Source organism: Colobus angolensis, unplaced genomic scaffold (genome assembly GCF_000951035.1).
Source record: "Colobus angolensis palliatus isolate OR3802 unplaced genomic scaffold, Cang.pa_1.0 Scaffold426, whole genome shotgun sequence".
Classification (NCBI taxonomy): Eukaryota; Metazoa; Chordata; class Mammalia; order Primates; family Cercopithecidae; genus Colobus; species Colobus angolensis.
Window position 1 is genome coordinate 850,150 of NW_012117666.1, and position 15,209 is coordinate 865,358.

At 56.3% G+C, this 15,209-nt stretch overlaps 1 protein-coding gene and 1 long non-coding RNA gene across 2 annotated transcripts in view; one reads left to right on the forward strand and one right to left on the reverse strand.

Moving 5' to 3' along the window:
- Positions 1-1,855, reverse strand: part of LOC105522349 (chromosome unknown open reading frame, human C1orf174) — an 11,092-nt gene extending 9,237 nt beyond the window's left edge. Inside the window, exon 1 of the mRNA XM_011956847.1 lies at positions 1,740-1,855. Coding sequence (XP_011812237.1) covers positions 1,740-1,754 — 15 coding nt within the window. The 5' untranslated portion in view covers positions 1,755-1,855. The remainder of the gene's footprint in view (positions 1-1,739) is intronic.
- A 107-nt stretch (positions 1,856-1,962) lies between these two features.
- LOC105522350 overlaps positions 1,963-15,209 on the forward strand; it is a 20,765-nt gene continuing 7,518 nt past the window's right edge. The window contains exon 1 of the long non-coding RNA XR_001003426.1: positions 1,963-2,190. This is a non-coding gene — a long non-coding RNA (uncharacterized LOC105522350). The remainder of the gene's footprint in view (positions 2,191-15,209) is intronic.

Here is a 15,209-nt window from a genome sequence, read left to right on the forward strand (position 1 = left end):
CCGTGTTAGCCAGGATGGTCTCAATCTCCTGACCTCATGATCCGCCCGTCTCGGCCTCCCAAAGTGCTGGGATTACAGGCTTGAATGTTCTTATAAAGATAGTTAAAATGCCTATTTTCCTACCTCCTTCTCATAATTTAAAAAGCAATTGTATACAATAACATGTATATAATATATACAGACGTGTACTATATTTGCCAATAACAAAACAAAGAAAGTGGGTGAAGGCAAAGCCCTGCTGGTTGAGGAAATGACCACAGACAGAAAGTAATAATGATCACACGGTATTGTTGAGTTTGTAACATTATCAGATGTAATACATATAACAAAATACCACAAAAATAACCATATGAGAGTAACATTTCCGTATCACTTGGAATTAACCTAGTACAAATCTGAAGCTTAAGCTGTATGTGAAGAATATGAAGATTAAGATGTATACGGTAAAACATAGAGCAAGCACTGGAAAAAACTCAAAAAACGTAGTGAAAAAAATCATTAAATTAAAATGCTACATTAGCAAATATTCACTTTAATCCACTTAAAGAAGGAACAGGGGAAGAAAAAGATAGACTTGTATAAAGTAAAGAAAAAGTAAAATGGCATACGTAAACCTAACTACAGTATATCAATAATATTAAATGTGCACGGGCTAAACAATTCAATCAATAGGCAGAAACTACCAGATTGGGTTTTAAAAAAGATCCAAGTGTATGCTGCCTACAGGAGACACGCTTTGGTTCAAACATAAAAACAGTAAAAGGAGTTGGAATTCACAAGTGATCACTCCATTTGAACAAACCAGGAGAGCCTCCAAGCAGCTCAGAGCCTGCCAGGTGGACGTGGACTCGCACCAGGTGCACTGTGAAAAGGGTCTTTCACTTTTAACTGTTAAACCCAAGTGGTAAGCACTTGCCCCTTGCCAGACACTGGCACCCCCCTTCAACCCTCACCACCCTCTGGGTGGATCCCACATCACCCCATTTTTAGCACATTAAATACATGGGGCCAACCTGAGGTCACACGTTGTGTGACCTCCATTGGAGTGGCAGCAGTTGAGGGGCACAAACTCAGCTCCGCAGCATCCAGCACTACCAGGAGTTGAAACCAGTTCTGGAGAGGGCACCCCACCTTCCTGGGAAAGTGGCCTGAAACCTCCCTTCAAGGGGGCGTGACCTGGGAGGCCCCCTTCTCCCCGGGACGTGACCTGTGAGCTCCACTTCTCCCGAGGGCGTGGACCGGAGCCCCCTTCTCCCGACAGCGTGGCTGGGGAGCTCCCTTTCTCCCGGGGGCATGGCCCGGAGCCCCCCTTCTGCGGGGGGCGATAACCTGGGAGGCTCCTTTTCCAGGGGACGTGACCTGTGAGCTCCACTTCTCCCTAGGGCGTGGCCTGGGGTCCCCATTCTCCCGGGTGCGTGGCCTGGGAGCTCCCCTTCTCTTGGGGGTGTGGCCTGGGAGCGCCCCCTCTCCGGGGGCGTGGCCCGGAGCCCCCCTTTCCCAGGGGCGTGACCTGGGAGCCCTCCTTCTCTCGGGAGGTTGCCGTGGAGCCCCTCCCTTCTCCCGGGGGCGTGGTCTGGGAGCGTGGCCTGGAGCCCCCAGCTTCTCCTGGGGGCGAGGCCCAAGCGGAGGCCGTTCCTAGGTCACAGGCACCCCGTGACCCCGCCCCGGCTCTCCAGACAGCAGGTGGCCCGGAGTCCCCGCCCTGTGCAGCGCAGCTGCTGCCGAGCACCAGCCCTCACCTTCCGGCTCCTCATGAGTGTGTGCGCCGCAGCCAAGAACCGCGCGCCCCGGACCAACGCGTCCCGGCGGAGCGGCGACCCGGAGTCTGCAGAGCGCGCCGCGGCGGCGTCCGACGTCAGCAGAGCCAATCACAGCGCAGCGCCCTCGTCATGTGACCCCACAGTGGTGGCTTTTACGTAAGCGACGGGCGCAGCTCGCGGGCCTTGGGCCAGTGGTGGGACACTGCAGCAGTAAGTCGTCCTGTGGCAGGCCGTGTTCGTGAGGGCGCGTCCCTTGGCACCCCTGTAGCCGCTATGTTTCCCACGCCCATGGCAGGCCTGGGAGGTTATGTTTGCGGGGGGTGCTTTTTTTTTGTAGCTTCTGTGTTTGCCATATTTGAAAGGGGCGGACGACCATGTTCGTGAACGGCGCTTCCCTTGGTGCACCTGTGGCCGCCATGTTTTGAGAGGGGTGGGCCATAATATTCTTTAGGGGCACTTGTGTTGAAGCTTCTTTGGCCATCATGTTTGAGAGGGGCGGACGGCCATGTTTGTAACGGGCGCTTTTCTTGGTGCGCCTGTGGCCGCTATGTTTGAGACGGGCAGGCAACTATGTTCGTGAGGGTTGCTTCCCTTGAAGCCTCTTTGGCCGCCATGTTTGAGAGCGGCGGACGGCCATGTTTGTGAGGGGCTCTTCCCTGGTGCGCCTGTGGCCGCCATGTTTGAGAGGGGCGGGCGGGGCGTCCGTGAGGGGCGCCTCCCGTGGCAGTCCCTGGCCAGGAGCCTGTAGGAGGGCGGGAAGTGCTTTCTCCAGTGCCGCAGAGCGCTGGTTTCTGAGCGCCGGTTAGCGGCGTTGAGCAGCGCGAGGGACCCCTAGGCCTGCCCTTGCTGCGATCCCGTTGAGGAACTTCTCGCGCTTGTCGCAGGTTGGGCTGCCCTGCGAGGTGCTGCTTTGGGTTGGGGTGGCCCGCCAGGGAAGTGGCCTCTGCTGTCCCCCACGTCGCGGGCGGGAGCGGGCCTTAGTGGAGGCCGTCGGTGGGCCCAGGAGGCCAGCGTCCAGCGTCAGGGTGGGGTCCGGTTCTCACCCTCTGTCACGTGCAAGGCGGGAACTGACCCCTCCGCTGTCCCGTTAGTCTCCGGGGCAAATGTGGATTCGCAGCGGCCACGCCTCCTCCGATGGCCACGCCCCTAGCGCTCCTGGGTGGACCCGCAGCGGCCACGCCTCCTCCAATGGCCACGCCCTATCAGGTCTGGGTGGACTCGCAGCGGCCACGCTTCCAGCAGACACCCCCTTAGCAGGCCTGGGCTGCTGTGATGCGTCCTCCTCGGCCGCTGCTTGACATCCTGGCCTTCACATCAGCTAAGGGAGGTGTTTATAAAGCTGAGGACCACTGTTCTGTTTTTTTTTTTTTGAGACGGAGTCTCGCTTTGTCACCCAGGCTGCAGTGCAGTGGCGTGATCTCAACTCACTGCAACCTCCGCCTCCTGGGTTCAAGCGATTCTCCTGCCTCAGCCTTATGAGTGGCTGGGATTTCAGGCACGCGCCACCACGCCTGGCTAATTTTTGTATTTTTAGTAGAGATGGGGTTTCTCCACGTTGGTCAGGCTGGTCTTGAACTCCTGACCTCAAATATTCCGCCCACCTTGGCCTCCCAAAGTGCTGGGATTACAGGCGTGAGCCACCGCGCCCGGCCCACTTTTCTGTTCTTAAGAATTTTAACATAGAAATGAAATCCAGCCTTGCCTGAAACCCTCCAGCCCTTGAGTTCTCCGGGCTCTAGGATGTGTCTCCAGAAAAGGGCGCGAGGTGGAAACCACGTCAGTGGCCGAGGACACCTGGCCCCTCCCCTCTCCGCCTGCACGTGGCTGCCCAGTCCAGGGCGGGCTCCCAGGTGCTCGGACACAGAGCGCATCCAGCAGCCCGTACTGTGCTTTGCAAATAAATGAGAGTCGTATTTCCTTTTAAAATCATTGTTAGTTTTTTGCAAGTGAGAACATTTAAATCAGGCAGTTTTGTTAGAAGCATTAGGTTTTCCACTTAAACTACAAAAGTTGAAAAGTGAACTGCATTGCATTGTGAATCCTGGCCTGCTTGGGGTCCTGTGCACTGTTCCAAGGCAGGGTGTGATTAATAATCTCTTCCAAAAGCATCAGTGTGCCTGCTTTACGGTATGACTCCCTGAAAGCCTAGACATGCAGCTGATGCCTCCTTTTAGTGCCTGAGGAGAGAGTATTTAAGGATCCTGCCAGCTTGAGCTCTATGCAGCCTCCACTCTCTTTAGAAGCGTGACGTTTGGTAATTAGGTGGAGCCCTGAAATTAGACTGCACGTGGGGTTTTGCTTTCGGCAGTGAGTGAAGATGCTTGCAGCCCTGGTGTGTGCACACTCATACATGCTCCTACCTGGCTGTTGTACCTTCTCTCTTCCCAGCCCAGCCCCGCGATTCTCCCGTGTTTTTTCACATGTTGTACAGCAGGGGAGGAGACAAATGTGTAACTGGCAGGAAATCCATTCGAAACGGAAACTTAATATAATCGCTGCCAGCTGTTCAGAAAAAAATGAGAGCCAGTGATACTTTGTTAAACACCTAGCCTGTCCCATTTTCCCAGAGATTAGTTTCATAATAAGCTTGGTTCAGTGGTTTTATTTCCCAGTCCTTGGGAGCTCAGAGTTCTCATCCACTGGGGCTTGGCTGGTGTTTGCCTGTCTTGTTTGTGGTTGGTGCCAGTTGATGTAAACGCCTCACTGCCTGGCCTCACCCGCCCGAAGGGGGCTCTGGGCTCCGAGCCATGTGGACTTTAATATCCCAAAGGGCACTCTCCTTCACCACTGTGGTCTGTCCCCTCCCCGGGTCTGGGATGAGGATGGTTTCTGGCCTCCCAGCTGCTAAGGCCTGACACCCAGGCCATTCGTGAACGTCTCTCTCGCCCTGCCCACATCCTATCAGATGCCAGTTGCTGTTAATTCTAGACTTTGAAGCCCCACGGCTGGTCTCACCTTTTCTTCTGGCCTGGGTGGCCCACAGCTGTTGGGGTGATCCCTGCTTCTGGGATCCAGAGCCATAGCCTTAGAGTGGCCTGTAAGTCCTGGCACGGTGCCTGGCACACTGTGGGTGCCCAGCAGGTGTTTGTTGAATGAGTGTGCAGAAGGGCTCCTGAGCTTGCCCACTGTTGCCGTTCCCTGCTCCGGGGAGTCCAGATGCACAGAGTCCCAGCACCTGCTCCCCTGCCCCTCTGCTGTCCGCATTGCCTCCCTGAGCCCCTGACCGCTGCAAAGCCTCTTCCCCACTTCCCTCTGCCTGAAAACCTTCTTTCTGCAGCCCCCCAACCCACGTTTTGCCTGGCGAATCCATTCTCAAACCTCAACTTGGCTTAAATCTCCTGTCCTCAGGGGGCCCTTCCTGGATGCCCCCCTGCCCCCGAGATTCAGTCATCCAGTTACTGCTTTTGTAGTGTTCTGCACTCTTCCACCAGGACCCTGTGGTGGGCCTGGCCTGTTTCTCCCCCTCTGTCCCAGAGCATAGCACATTCACTAATTCACTCAGCGTATCTGGTTCCACTGTGTGCTGGGGACTGGGCCAGGCACGAGCCCAGGCGTGGAATCATCACACAGAATTGTACATTTGCAATGTGATGAGAGCCACGGGGGAGAGCCCACGTGGGCAACAGCACAGGGCTGGGGGTGTCAGGCGAGGATCCTGGTAGGAAGTGGCTGGGGCCCCCTCTCCCTCCCTCATCCTCCACGATTCAGGCCCCTTTCAGGCCCACCCCGGGGAAACAAGGCCTCCGAGTCAGGGCTGAATGTGCAGTGGAGCCCTGTCTGGACAGGCTACCCCTCCTGACGAGGTGGGAGGTGTTGGCGTGGGCAGAGGAGCCAATCTTGAATTCTCTTCCCCGCTCTACCTCAAGCTGCCATGTGGAATTGCAGGAGACCCTGGAGGGAGCAGAAAACCAGGCTCGGCCGAAGCCACCTCTGCTCCCCGGCTTCCCGGGTTCCCAGTGTCTGCTTCCGTTCTTATTCCTGATTAGCTGTGCCCCTGCCCGGCCAGGTCAGGGCACAGTGAGACTCCTCATGGTGGCAGGTGTGTGAGGTCTGTGCCGGTTTGTACGTGGCTGGCCCCCCACGTGAAATGTAAGTCCTCGGAAGGCAGGGTCCGTGTTTTGTTAATGGAGGCTGGTGATACCCAGGGGACATTGGCTGGCTGGCTGACTGGCTGGGGATAAGACACACACAGAGAACTTGAGGATGGTGGATTGGAGGAAACTTTGCATTCTTGCTCATACCACAGATTCCCAACTTAAACACTGCTGTGCCCCAGTCAGTATTTGCCTTTGACAAACACTGCAGGGCCAGTGAGAAAGTTGAAGAGATTTTCCAACTGACTGGCAGTCGGGAGACTGGTTAACTGAGGCCACCCCGGCCAGAGCACATCATGTTCCTGCCAACAGATGGTGGCCTGTATGAGAAGGGGTTGTCTCTTGCATACTGGCCCTTTATAATTAAAAGAAAGACATAATAGGTAGAGAAAGAGAGAGAGAGGGAGAAGGCAGGGGAAAAAAAGCTTGCAGCACGCTTTTAAAATGTCATCGCGCCACTGCACTCCAGCCTGGGTGACAGAGTGAGACTTCGTCATAAAAAAGAAGAAAACGTTCTCTTTGAGTTGACCTAAACTAATGTTTTCTTAATAGCCCACCCTCTCCTATCCTCTTGATCCACCCGACTTAGCTGGGCAAAAGTAACCCTGCGGTAGGACAGCTGTCTGCTGTCGGAAAGTATCGCAGCTCCTCCCGTGTCTGCCCCGTGCACATGTGCCAAGGTCCTGCCCTGTGCACATGTGCCAAGGTCCTGCCCTGTGCACATGTGCCAAGGTCCTGCCCTGTGCACATGTGCCAAGGTCCTGCCCTGAATGAAGGACACAGCAGAAGGATGCAGGCTCCAAGCCTGGTAGGGCGCCCGATAGACTCACAGGGCTCCCCGTGGAGCAGTTGGAAGATGCCCAGAAACCTCAGGGAGCCGCCAGCGTGGGGCAGAGGGTCTCTTCTGGAGTTGGTGGCGTCAGAATCAGGTGTGAAGTACATAGGAACTGTCGGCGCCGTGCAGAGATGGTGAAGGAGGTGCGGGTGGAGGGGCCCAATGCCTGCTCTCACTGGGGGCTGAACAGCCACTGGACTCTTGTAGCCCACTTTGTAGACTGATCAATAGTCTGTGACATGACCATGTTTGAGTAGAGTAGACCATTTTCTGCTTCACATATCCTACAACTTGCTGGGATCAGGAGGCAGCAGTGAGTCCATGGCACCTGCCCCAGTCTGGTGCTCTGTGGTCTCCTGGAGGTCGTGACCCATGGCCTGACCCAGCTGGGTCAGCCCGGCCTGGCTGTCTCTTCCCGGGCTCATGCCCAGCCCTGGCTCCTCTCTTGCCCCTTGCTAGGAAATTTGAGCCTGCTTTAAAGTTTCTCAACATTGTGGTTTTGTTTTGTTCTTTCTCATTCACTTGTCTTTTAATTTTTGGCTTCTGTGTTTTATGGGCACCTAATTGTGTGTGTGCTAAAAATTGTGCATCTGTTCGTATTGATGGCAGCTCACGATCACTGTGTAAGTAGGCAGGATGTGGAGGTCTGCCTAGGAGAACTCGCTTCCACTTTTCACCGACACAGGCCCCATGGAGATACTCCAGTGGAGGCCAGGATTGTCTCCTGGTGGAGTTCACGGGTTTCATTCATCAGACGTTTGCTGGGCTCTCTGCACGCATGTTGCAGAGCACTGCAGGCAGTGCACAGGCAGGGCCGTGGGAGCTGTGGGCGCTGCTCCCGCCAGGGTGGAGCTGCGCCCTCCATGGGGAGTCACGGTGCACGCCCACAGCTGCAGAGAGAGGATGCAGAGCAGGGGAACCTCGGGAACCCCGTAGTCTCTGCTTGCCCTGACCATGTGAAGAACGCACTCCATGTGGGTATCAGTGAAACCGCACACCAGGGGGGAATATTCAAATCGTGAACTCCAACATCATCCAGCATAAAAGCTCCGAGTGGTGGGCCACATTGCATCTCGCTGCCAGCCCTCCACTGGGATCACGCTGCAGTGTCCTTTGAAGAAAAGGCCTGGAATTTACAGAGCTTGGAAAAGGCTAAATTTCCAGCTAGATGAAAAAAGAAATGCCATTTTATGAGAACCTTTGGGCCGTCAGGAAGAGAAACACCAAGATGAAAAGCCCTATTTTGAGAGCTCCCTTGCCTTCAAGCAGGGGCCGCTGGTGGTGGAAACCGGCCAGGGATCGTGCCGATGGCAGAGTGAGGTTCAGGCTGGGAGCGGGCGTGTGGACAGGTCCCTCCCTGCAGATCCACGTCTGCCTCCCACTCGCAGATGCTCTTGTGCGCAGCACCCTGTAGGCTCACTTGGCCAAACATCAGGGGCGTAGCAGGGACAGCCGACAGGTAAATGGGTTTTCTCGAAAACGTACTAGTCATTGACGGGCAGCTGTTTTTCCCTCCGTGGCCGTGTAGCCATGCCCAGGCCGTGGGCAGGATGAGGACTTCCTGAAGAACTGTGTGCACCCAGGGCACAGACTACAGGGTTCCGAGGTTCTCCTGCCCCGCAGCCTCTCTTGGCGGCGGTGCGTGATCGGTTGCCTTTGTTGAAACCCAAGCATCCGTCCTCGGCTGCCACTGACACACGTCAAGGCCACCCAGGAGGAGACACTGTGGGGCCCTGCCCAGTTCTCATGGGTGTTGCATTTTGGCAGGACACAGACCCAGGCAGGACTGGGAACCATGGCCCTCAAGTCCAGATCGATTCCCACGTGTGGCCTTCGGGAGCTAAAATCATCAGCTTTCAAATCAGACAGGTTTCATCTGAGCTACTGAGATGTCACGGGGTGCTTTGTCCTCACTAGCTGACAGTAAAGGCCATGAGGGCCCCCTAGGGGCAGCACAGGCTGTGGGAAGATGCAGGAAAGAGTGAGCCGCAAGGCAAGGGTGCGGTGGGAAGGCAGGGCTGGGGCGGGAAGGCAGGGGTGCGGCCGGATGGTGGGGTGGGGCTTGTGGGCCTTCCCGCCTAGTGTTTCAGCCACTTGAAAGTGAGCCGTGAATAGGCATCACTCTGCTTTTAGGGATGCAGGACAGTAGAGACTGTGTGTTGGTGGCATGTTTTAGAGATGAGACTTCTCTGCATCGGTCAGGAGGGGTCTGCCCTGCTCGTAGGCCCTGGGAGCGGAATGGCCGATGGCCGGTCTCTGCTCACCCAGCCTCGCTCCATTGCACGGAGGATTCCCGTTTCCTCAAAGGACACTTGCCTACCGAGGTCCCTGTGACTGTGACTTCCTTGTCATGCTGCTTGCTAAGAATCCAGAACAGATTCAGGTTGGTGCGTTTCGATGCAGCTAAGTGCTGCGTGAACGGCAGCATCCGCAAACTTGAGTGCAGAGCCAGAGTCACCACCGCCCGCTCGCAGCTGCCGACGGGTGTGAACTGATGGGGCAGGCATAACCTGGCTTCTCAGGTGGGGGCTTTGCAGGGCTGGCTTGCTCCCGGCTCCCTCCAGGCCACCTCGTGCAATGGTTTCACCTCGTCTTATTCTAGTGCAGGTTCCCCCGCTGCCTGGCCCCATCCTTCTTTTCAAAGTCTGGGCACAGAATGGAGGCCAGTTCTGGTGGTTATCTGGTCTCCACATGTGTCTCTGGGTTTGTAGGGGTGTTGGCTTGCGGACCAGGAGCAGCTAACAACGTCTGTGCCTTATCTCGAATTTTGGACCTAACCGTCTGGAATTCTTGGACGCTCTCAAGCTAACTCAGTTACATGAATTTAGAGGCTGGGGTGGGGATAATTTTTCCCTTGGATTCGTCAGTTCCAAGATGTATAACTTTAGTATTCCGGAAAATAGATTTATATCAGATCGGAAATTTCTCTATTTTTCTCTCTCTCTTTCCTCTCTCTCTCTCTCTCCCTCTCCTCTCTTGCTCTCTCTCTCTGCGTCTCTCTCTCTCTCTCTCTCTCTCACACACACACACACACACACACACACACACACACACACACACTTGGTAAGAGTTCAGGCCAGTTACAAAGGTTAAGGACACAGTCCACACAAGGCCTCACCCTGGTACCAATCACAAGTTCAGGCACCCAGGGCCACCCTCGGGTTCGATGCTTCACTGCAGGGACTCCCAGAACTCCCTGAAAGCTGTTACATTCACAGTTATGGTTTCTGTATTAGTCCATTCTTGAATTGCTGTGAAGAAATACCTGAGACTGGGTAATTTATGAAGAAAAGAGGTGTAATTGGCTCCCGGGTCTGCAGGCTGCACAGGGAGCATGGTGGCACCTGCTCGGCTGCTGGGGAGGCCTCAGGAAGCCTCCAGTCATGGCAGAAGCCAGAGGGGGAGCCAGCCTGTCTGGGTGGGAACAACATCTACATATATCAATTTCTTACTGGGAAAGGATACAGATTAAGATTGGCCGAAGGAGGGGAGGCAGGGGACAGAGTCCAGGAAAAGTGCCCCGAGCGGAGCTCCTGCTGTCCCTTCCCTGTGGGACTGGGACGTGTGACTCTCCTGCGTCGATGTGGTAGCATGAGCCAGGGCCAGCCTCAAGCCACAGTGTCCAGGTTCTCACTGGGGCCTCATTACATGGGCACGGCTGATTGAGTGACCACCCAAGTGGTCAGTCTCTGTCCTTGGGCTGATTGACACCACATGGCCCCATCTCCCACCCTCCATGACACCGTTGGTCTTTCTGGCACGGCCAGCCCCACTCTGAGGCCATCATGGTGGCTGTCCTCCACCCCAAGTCACATCACTGGACTCTCCCATGTGACCCAAGGCCCTGGGCAAACAATGACTCCTATCAGGCAGGACATCGTAGAGGTCACCTCCCAGTGGCTGAGGACAGACGTCAGGCCTCTTTGGGGCAGGATTAAGTTCTTACTGCAGACATTCCTGCCCCCACACACAAGTGAACTAAGGAGAAAAGGGAATAGAATATCTCCCTGGTGGGTCTGGAATGCTCCTTTTCGGAGGCTGGTTGGAACTTTCTTATCTCTTTTCATTTCTGATTTCTGTTGAAATTCCCTGGAACTAATGCCTATTGTATGTACCTGATTACAAAGAGAGAGATTTTACGAAGGATTTTTCCTCTCAGGAAAAAGGAGGCACCTGCCTTTTTCTCAGTGAGAGAGAAATGTTCTTTTGAATAATTTTTTAATTTACTAAAAAACTTTTGATCCCACTGCTAAGGAGATGCAACCTTCCTGCAGAGAGGCGTGCAGATAATGTTGTCTTAATATTTGCATGTCTGCAGAGCATGGGCTGCTGCAGCCGGGGGGGGGTGCACCGTGGTGATTTGTAAAGTGACTTCCACTGTGTCACCTGGGTGAGGAAAACGGGTCCCCAGGCTGTGAAGGCCTCGTCCGTCCCCAAGGCCATGGGAACCGGACTGAGGTTCCTCACTTGGCTGGACCCAGTTTGACCCGGACTCTTCTCCAAACCAGAGGCCAGCCTTCCCACTGAGTGAAAAATTCGTTACCCTTCCCCTAGATGTTGTTATTAATTTCTTCCTGGGGTTTTAAAGAAGTCAACACATCTTAAGGTCAGTGGAGTGTTGATGGTTTGGTGCACATAGCACCTGTGTCTGTGGTTGTCGGCACCCTTGGGGCCAAGCGCTGCATCCAAACAGAGATTTTCAGCGTGATGTTCCCAGTGGGGCTTTTCCTAGCAATGGCTTTTTAAACTCTGCTGCGAGGACACCCAGCGTCAGGGACATCTGACTCCCTGAAATGGCAGGGCAGCCACTAAGCTCCTGTGGTCCAGGCCTGGAGTTTCCAGTTCTCTCTCAAGCTGGGCACTGGGTCCCCGAGAGTCTCCCGAGGGCGATGGAGAAGCAGGATGTGCGGACTCAGAAGCAATGCAGCACCCCAGCCCTGCACGCCCAGCCACCCCAACTTCTGTGCGGCTGCAGGCTCCCACCTGTTCACCTGCAACGGCGGCGGCTGGCACTGGGGGAGGCGGGCGTTCTGGGAGAGGAGGAGCCCCTGGCTGCGTGGCTATGCCGTGGGTGGTGCCGTAGACCTGCTGGTGGCTGAGCCCCTCTGAGGGCTGCATGTTTTGAGGGGGCCCTACCTTGGGCCTGGCACAGATCCTCTTGCTCAGATCCTCTCGTGATTCTCCCGGCAACCCTGTGAGACAGACGGGTTCTTTCATTGCCGACTGTTGACACCTGGGGAGACGGAGGCGCACAGAGGGGACCCACCTTGCTCAGGATCACACAGCAGGGAGGTGCCGAGGTCGAGTTGGACCTGGACTCCCCGGCTTCACGGCCATGTGGTCTCTGCAGGGCATCCTTCCCGGAGGAGGAGCGGTGCAGACCCCTGTTGAGTAGGGGACGGCCGCCTGGAGAGCCATCCTTGGCCGCCGTAGTTAGGAGCCAGCTCAGGTGTCTGCAGTCCCGACGCCAGGGGGCAGGATGAGACAGGGGAACGAAGCCGGTGCGGCAGGCGTGGCGGCCTTGCCGGCCTTTTCCTGGGACGCTCTTAGGATTGCTCTCGGCGGGTACCCCGGCGGCAGGCAGGGCTCAGCACACAGCTCTGTTGCTCACTAACAGCCTTTAGAGTCTAATGAGCAGGCCAGGATGGGGGCAGCAGCTGCCTCTGTAGAGAATGTGAATCTTTGGCTTCTCAGGTATCCAATACCTTGGCAAGCACCAGGGAGTGAAATCACTGAATTAAGAATGTGTTCGTGAGAGGCGGCAGCTGCTTCCCGCGGGGACTCAGGGAGGGAGTTGCAGTCTAGGCCGGGGCCTCTGAGCTCCGTGTCCGCTGCTGTCTGGTCTGGAAACAGCGTGAATCCCAGTGACCGCCACTTCCTCCCGGCTCTCCCGCAGGTTCTGAGCTGGTGAGGGGATTTCAGGGTGGTGGGTGCTGTGCTGAGGCTTTGCTCCCGCCTGGGTTGAGTGTCCGCGGCCGCCCCCTGCACCCCCTGCTTTGCTAGTCTTTTCCTTCCTGCAGCCTTTGCTGCCCAGGGGGACCCTCCCCCAGCCGTTCTCAGGAGCCCAGCCCCTCTGCTGAGTTCTTTAGGCTGCTCCTACCCACAGGGGCCTTCCCAGCAGGTGGGCTGAGCTTCAGATCTCTGAGTCCACGGTGGCCTCCACCCACTGAGACCCAGGAGGCCAAGCAGGACTTGGGGTTCAGGCCGAGGTTCATCTGGCTCCCTCCTCCCTCCTCCCAGGCACGTTGTCTGGTCACCAGTTAATTGTGTTGGAGGAAGCTCTTGGATGTACGGGTCCGAATCCGTCATTCACAGATGGGGAAACTGAGGCCACAACAGTTCAGGCCCTGGACTGAGCCTGGAACCTGCCCCCGGGTCTGGGTCCTGGCCTCGCCCATCTGTCTCCCTTGAGCAAAGGGCTGGATTCTTCTCTTGGCCTCAGCTCCCTCCCCTATTTGCCATTCCAAATACTTTTCATTCCCTCTCCCTTCCCCCAGCGTCTCCTTTCTCCTCCTTTGTCTCCGGCCTTGTCTGTCACTCTGCTTCTGGGCCTTGGCATCTGGGCACGAATCCACTGCCTCCAGACCAGTGGGAAGAGCGGGCGCCGCTGGCCGAGTTCTTCCTGCTGTGGCGGCGTGTCTGGGGGGCCTGGGGAGGGGCTGACGGGTCCCCAGGGTTTCTGAGGCTGTGTGCCTGGCGCTCTCCCAAGAGGCCCGTCTTCCTTTAACATGGGTGGTCCCCACAATCGCTGGGGCGGGGGTTTCCAGCCACCCTCTGGGCATGCACTTTGGGCCTTTATCCCAAGTCTTCGGGGCAAGGAAGGGGAGTGGGAATTAAACTGGTGCGGGCTGGCAGGTCCACCCAGCAGGTCTACCCGGCAAGCACAGCACTGCCGTCCGGAGAGCGCCAGTGCCTGTCATCAGGAGCAGGGTGAAGCCCACGTGGGTGCCGGCTCCTCCTGCCCTTCCTGAGCCTGATGGGGCTATGGTTTTCAGCGGCTATGACGCCACAGGACCTGTGAGGAGAGACTCCACCCTGAAGGTCTGGCAGCGAGCGGATCCTAAACAAAGTGAGGCCTGGGAATGCCGTCCTCAAGGCCCTGCTCTCCCCAGGGCCAGCTGCTGGCCATGGGGTCAGACAGGTCGCTGGCCCCCACAGCCAGCGCTAACACAGATGCAGGCATGGTCTTCCCGTGTCCAGGGAGCTGCTACCTGGTGCTGCTGGGCCCTGGCATCGAGTGGGTACAGCCAAGCCCACGGGAATGGAGCTGTGGCTTCCGGGGGCATGCAACCCTGGCCTGACCTGGGCTGACTGAAGGGCCCACCACCCCGGGCTGGCATTTGGGCTCCCCTCAAGCAGACCGCCTGTCCACAACCTCATCTCCTAGGAGCAGAGCCTCAGGCAGCCTAGGTGCAGGTCATCCTCACACATGGCCACACCAAGGCCACCTCACAATCACAGCCGTGCCACCTGCTGAGCCCCTGAGATGTGCAGGCCACACGCCGGCTGGCTGCTTCTGTTGTGTCTGCCGCAGCTATCCACAGCTCTGTGGGCTGGAGCTGCACGAGGCTGAAGGAGAGGCCTAGGCAGAGAGAGGCTGAGCTTCTTGCTCTTGGAGGCAGACGTGGGTTTCGGCGCCACCCCCACTGACACCCTGGTCGACATTTCTGTTCCTGCCTCAGGCCTCCTCCTTGCACCTGCCTCTGACCTCACCAGGACTGGGTTTGTCTGGCGACCAGACCCTGGTGGGCTTCTTTTCAAGCCTCTGCCCTCGTACTGCACTGGGGGCTCGGTGAGCCCAGGTGGACCCTGCTTTGCGGGAAGCAGTCTGGGGGCTATAGGAGGCAGTGAGGGGGTCACCCCATCTCTCTGAAGTTTGACACAATTTCCTATCTGGTCTCAACTGTACTGACCGCTGACCTCTGACCTTCAAGCCCCCAGGCCCAGTTGCACTGGTACCTTGAAAGGACACGGCCTGTTGGTGTCTGGGTGAGGCCACTGGGTCAGTGTGGATGGAGGGTGGCTGGATGTGCTTTCTGGGGCTCCTCTGGACTCGGGGTGCTGTAATCCCCTCCCCTTCCTGGAGACCTGGTGGGGATGCCTCCTCCCAGGGATGCTCAGGCAGGCCAAGCCCAGGTCCGCAGGTCGCCCTCTCTCTTCCAAGCATTTGAAAGACACTGACAAATGATAATACTTTTTTTTTTTTTCCATTTAGGGAAAGGACCGAAAGTAAAATTGTATCAACATTAGATTAGATTTGGCCAGTGTTGCCATTAGGCAAACCTAGTGTTAATGAAACCAGGAGGTTCTTGTTTGGGGCCTTGACTGGACAGGTTTGGGCTAGAAACCACTTGAAGTATTGGTCATCCATCTGATCATCAAGTTTTTTTTTTTTTTTTTTTTTTTGAGATGGAGTCTCACTGTGTTGCCCAGGCTGGAGTGCAATGGCACGATCTCAGCTCACTGTAACCTCCACCTCCCAGGTTCTCCTGCCTCAGCCACCCAAGTAGCTGGGATTAT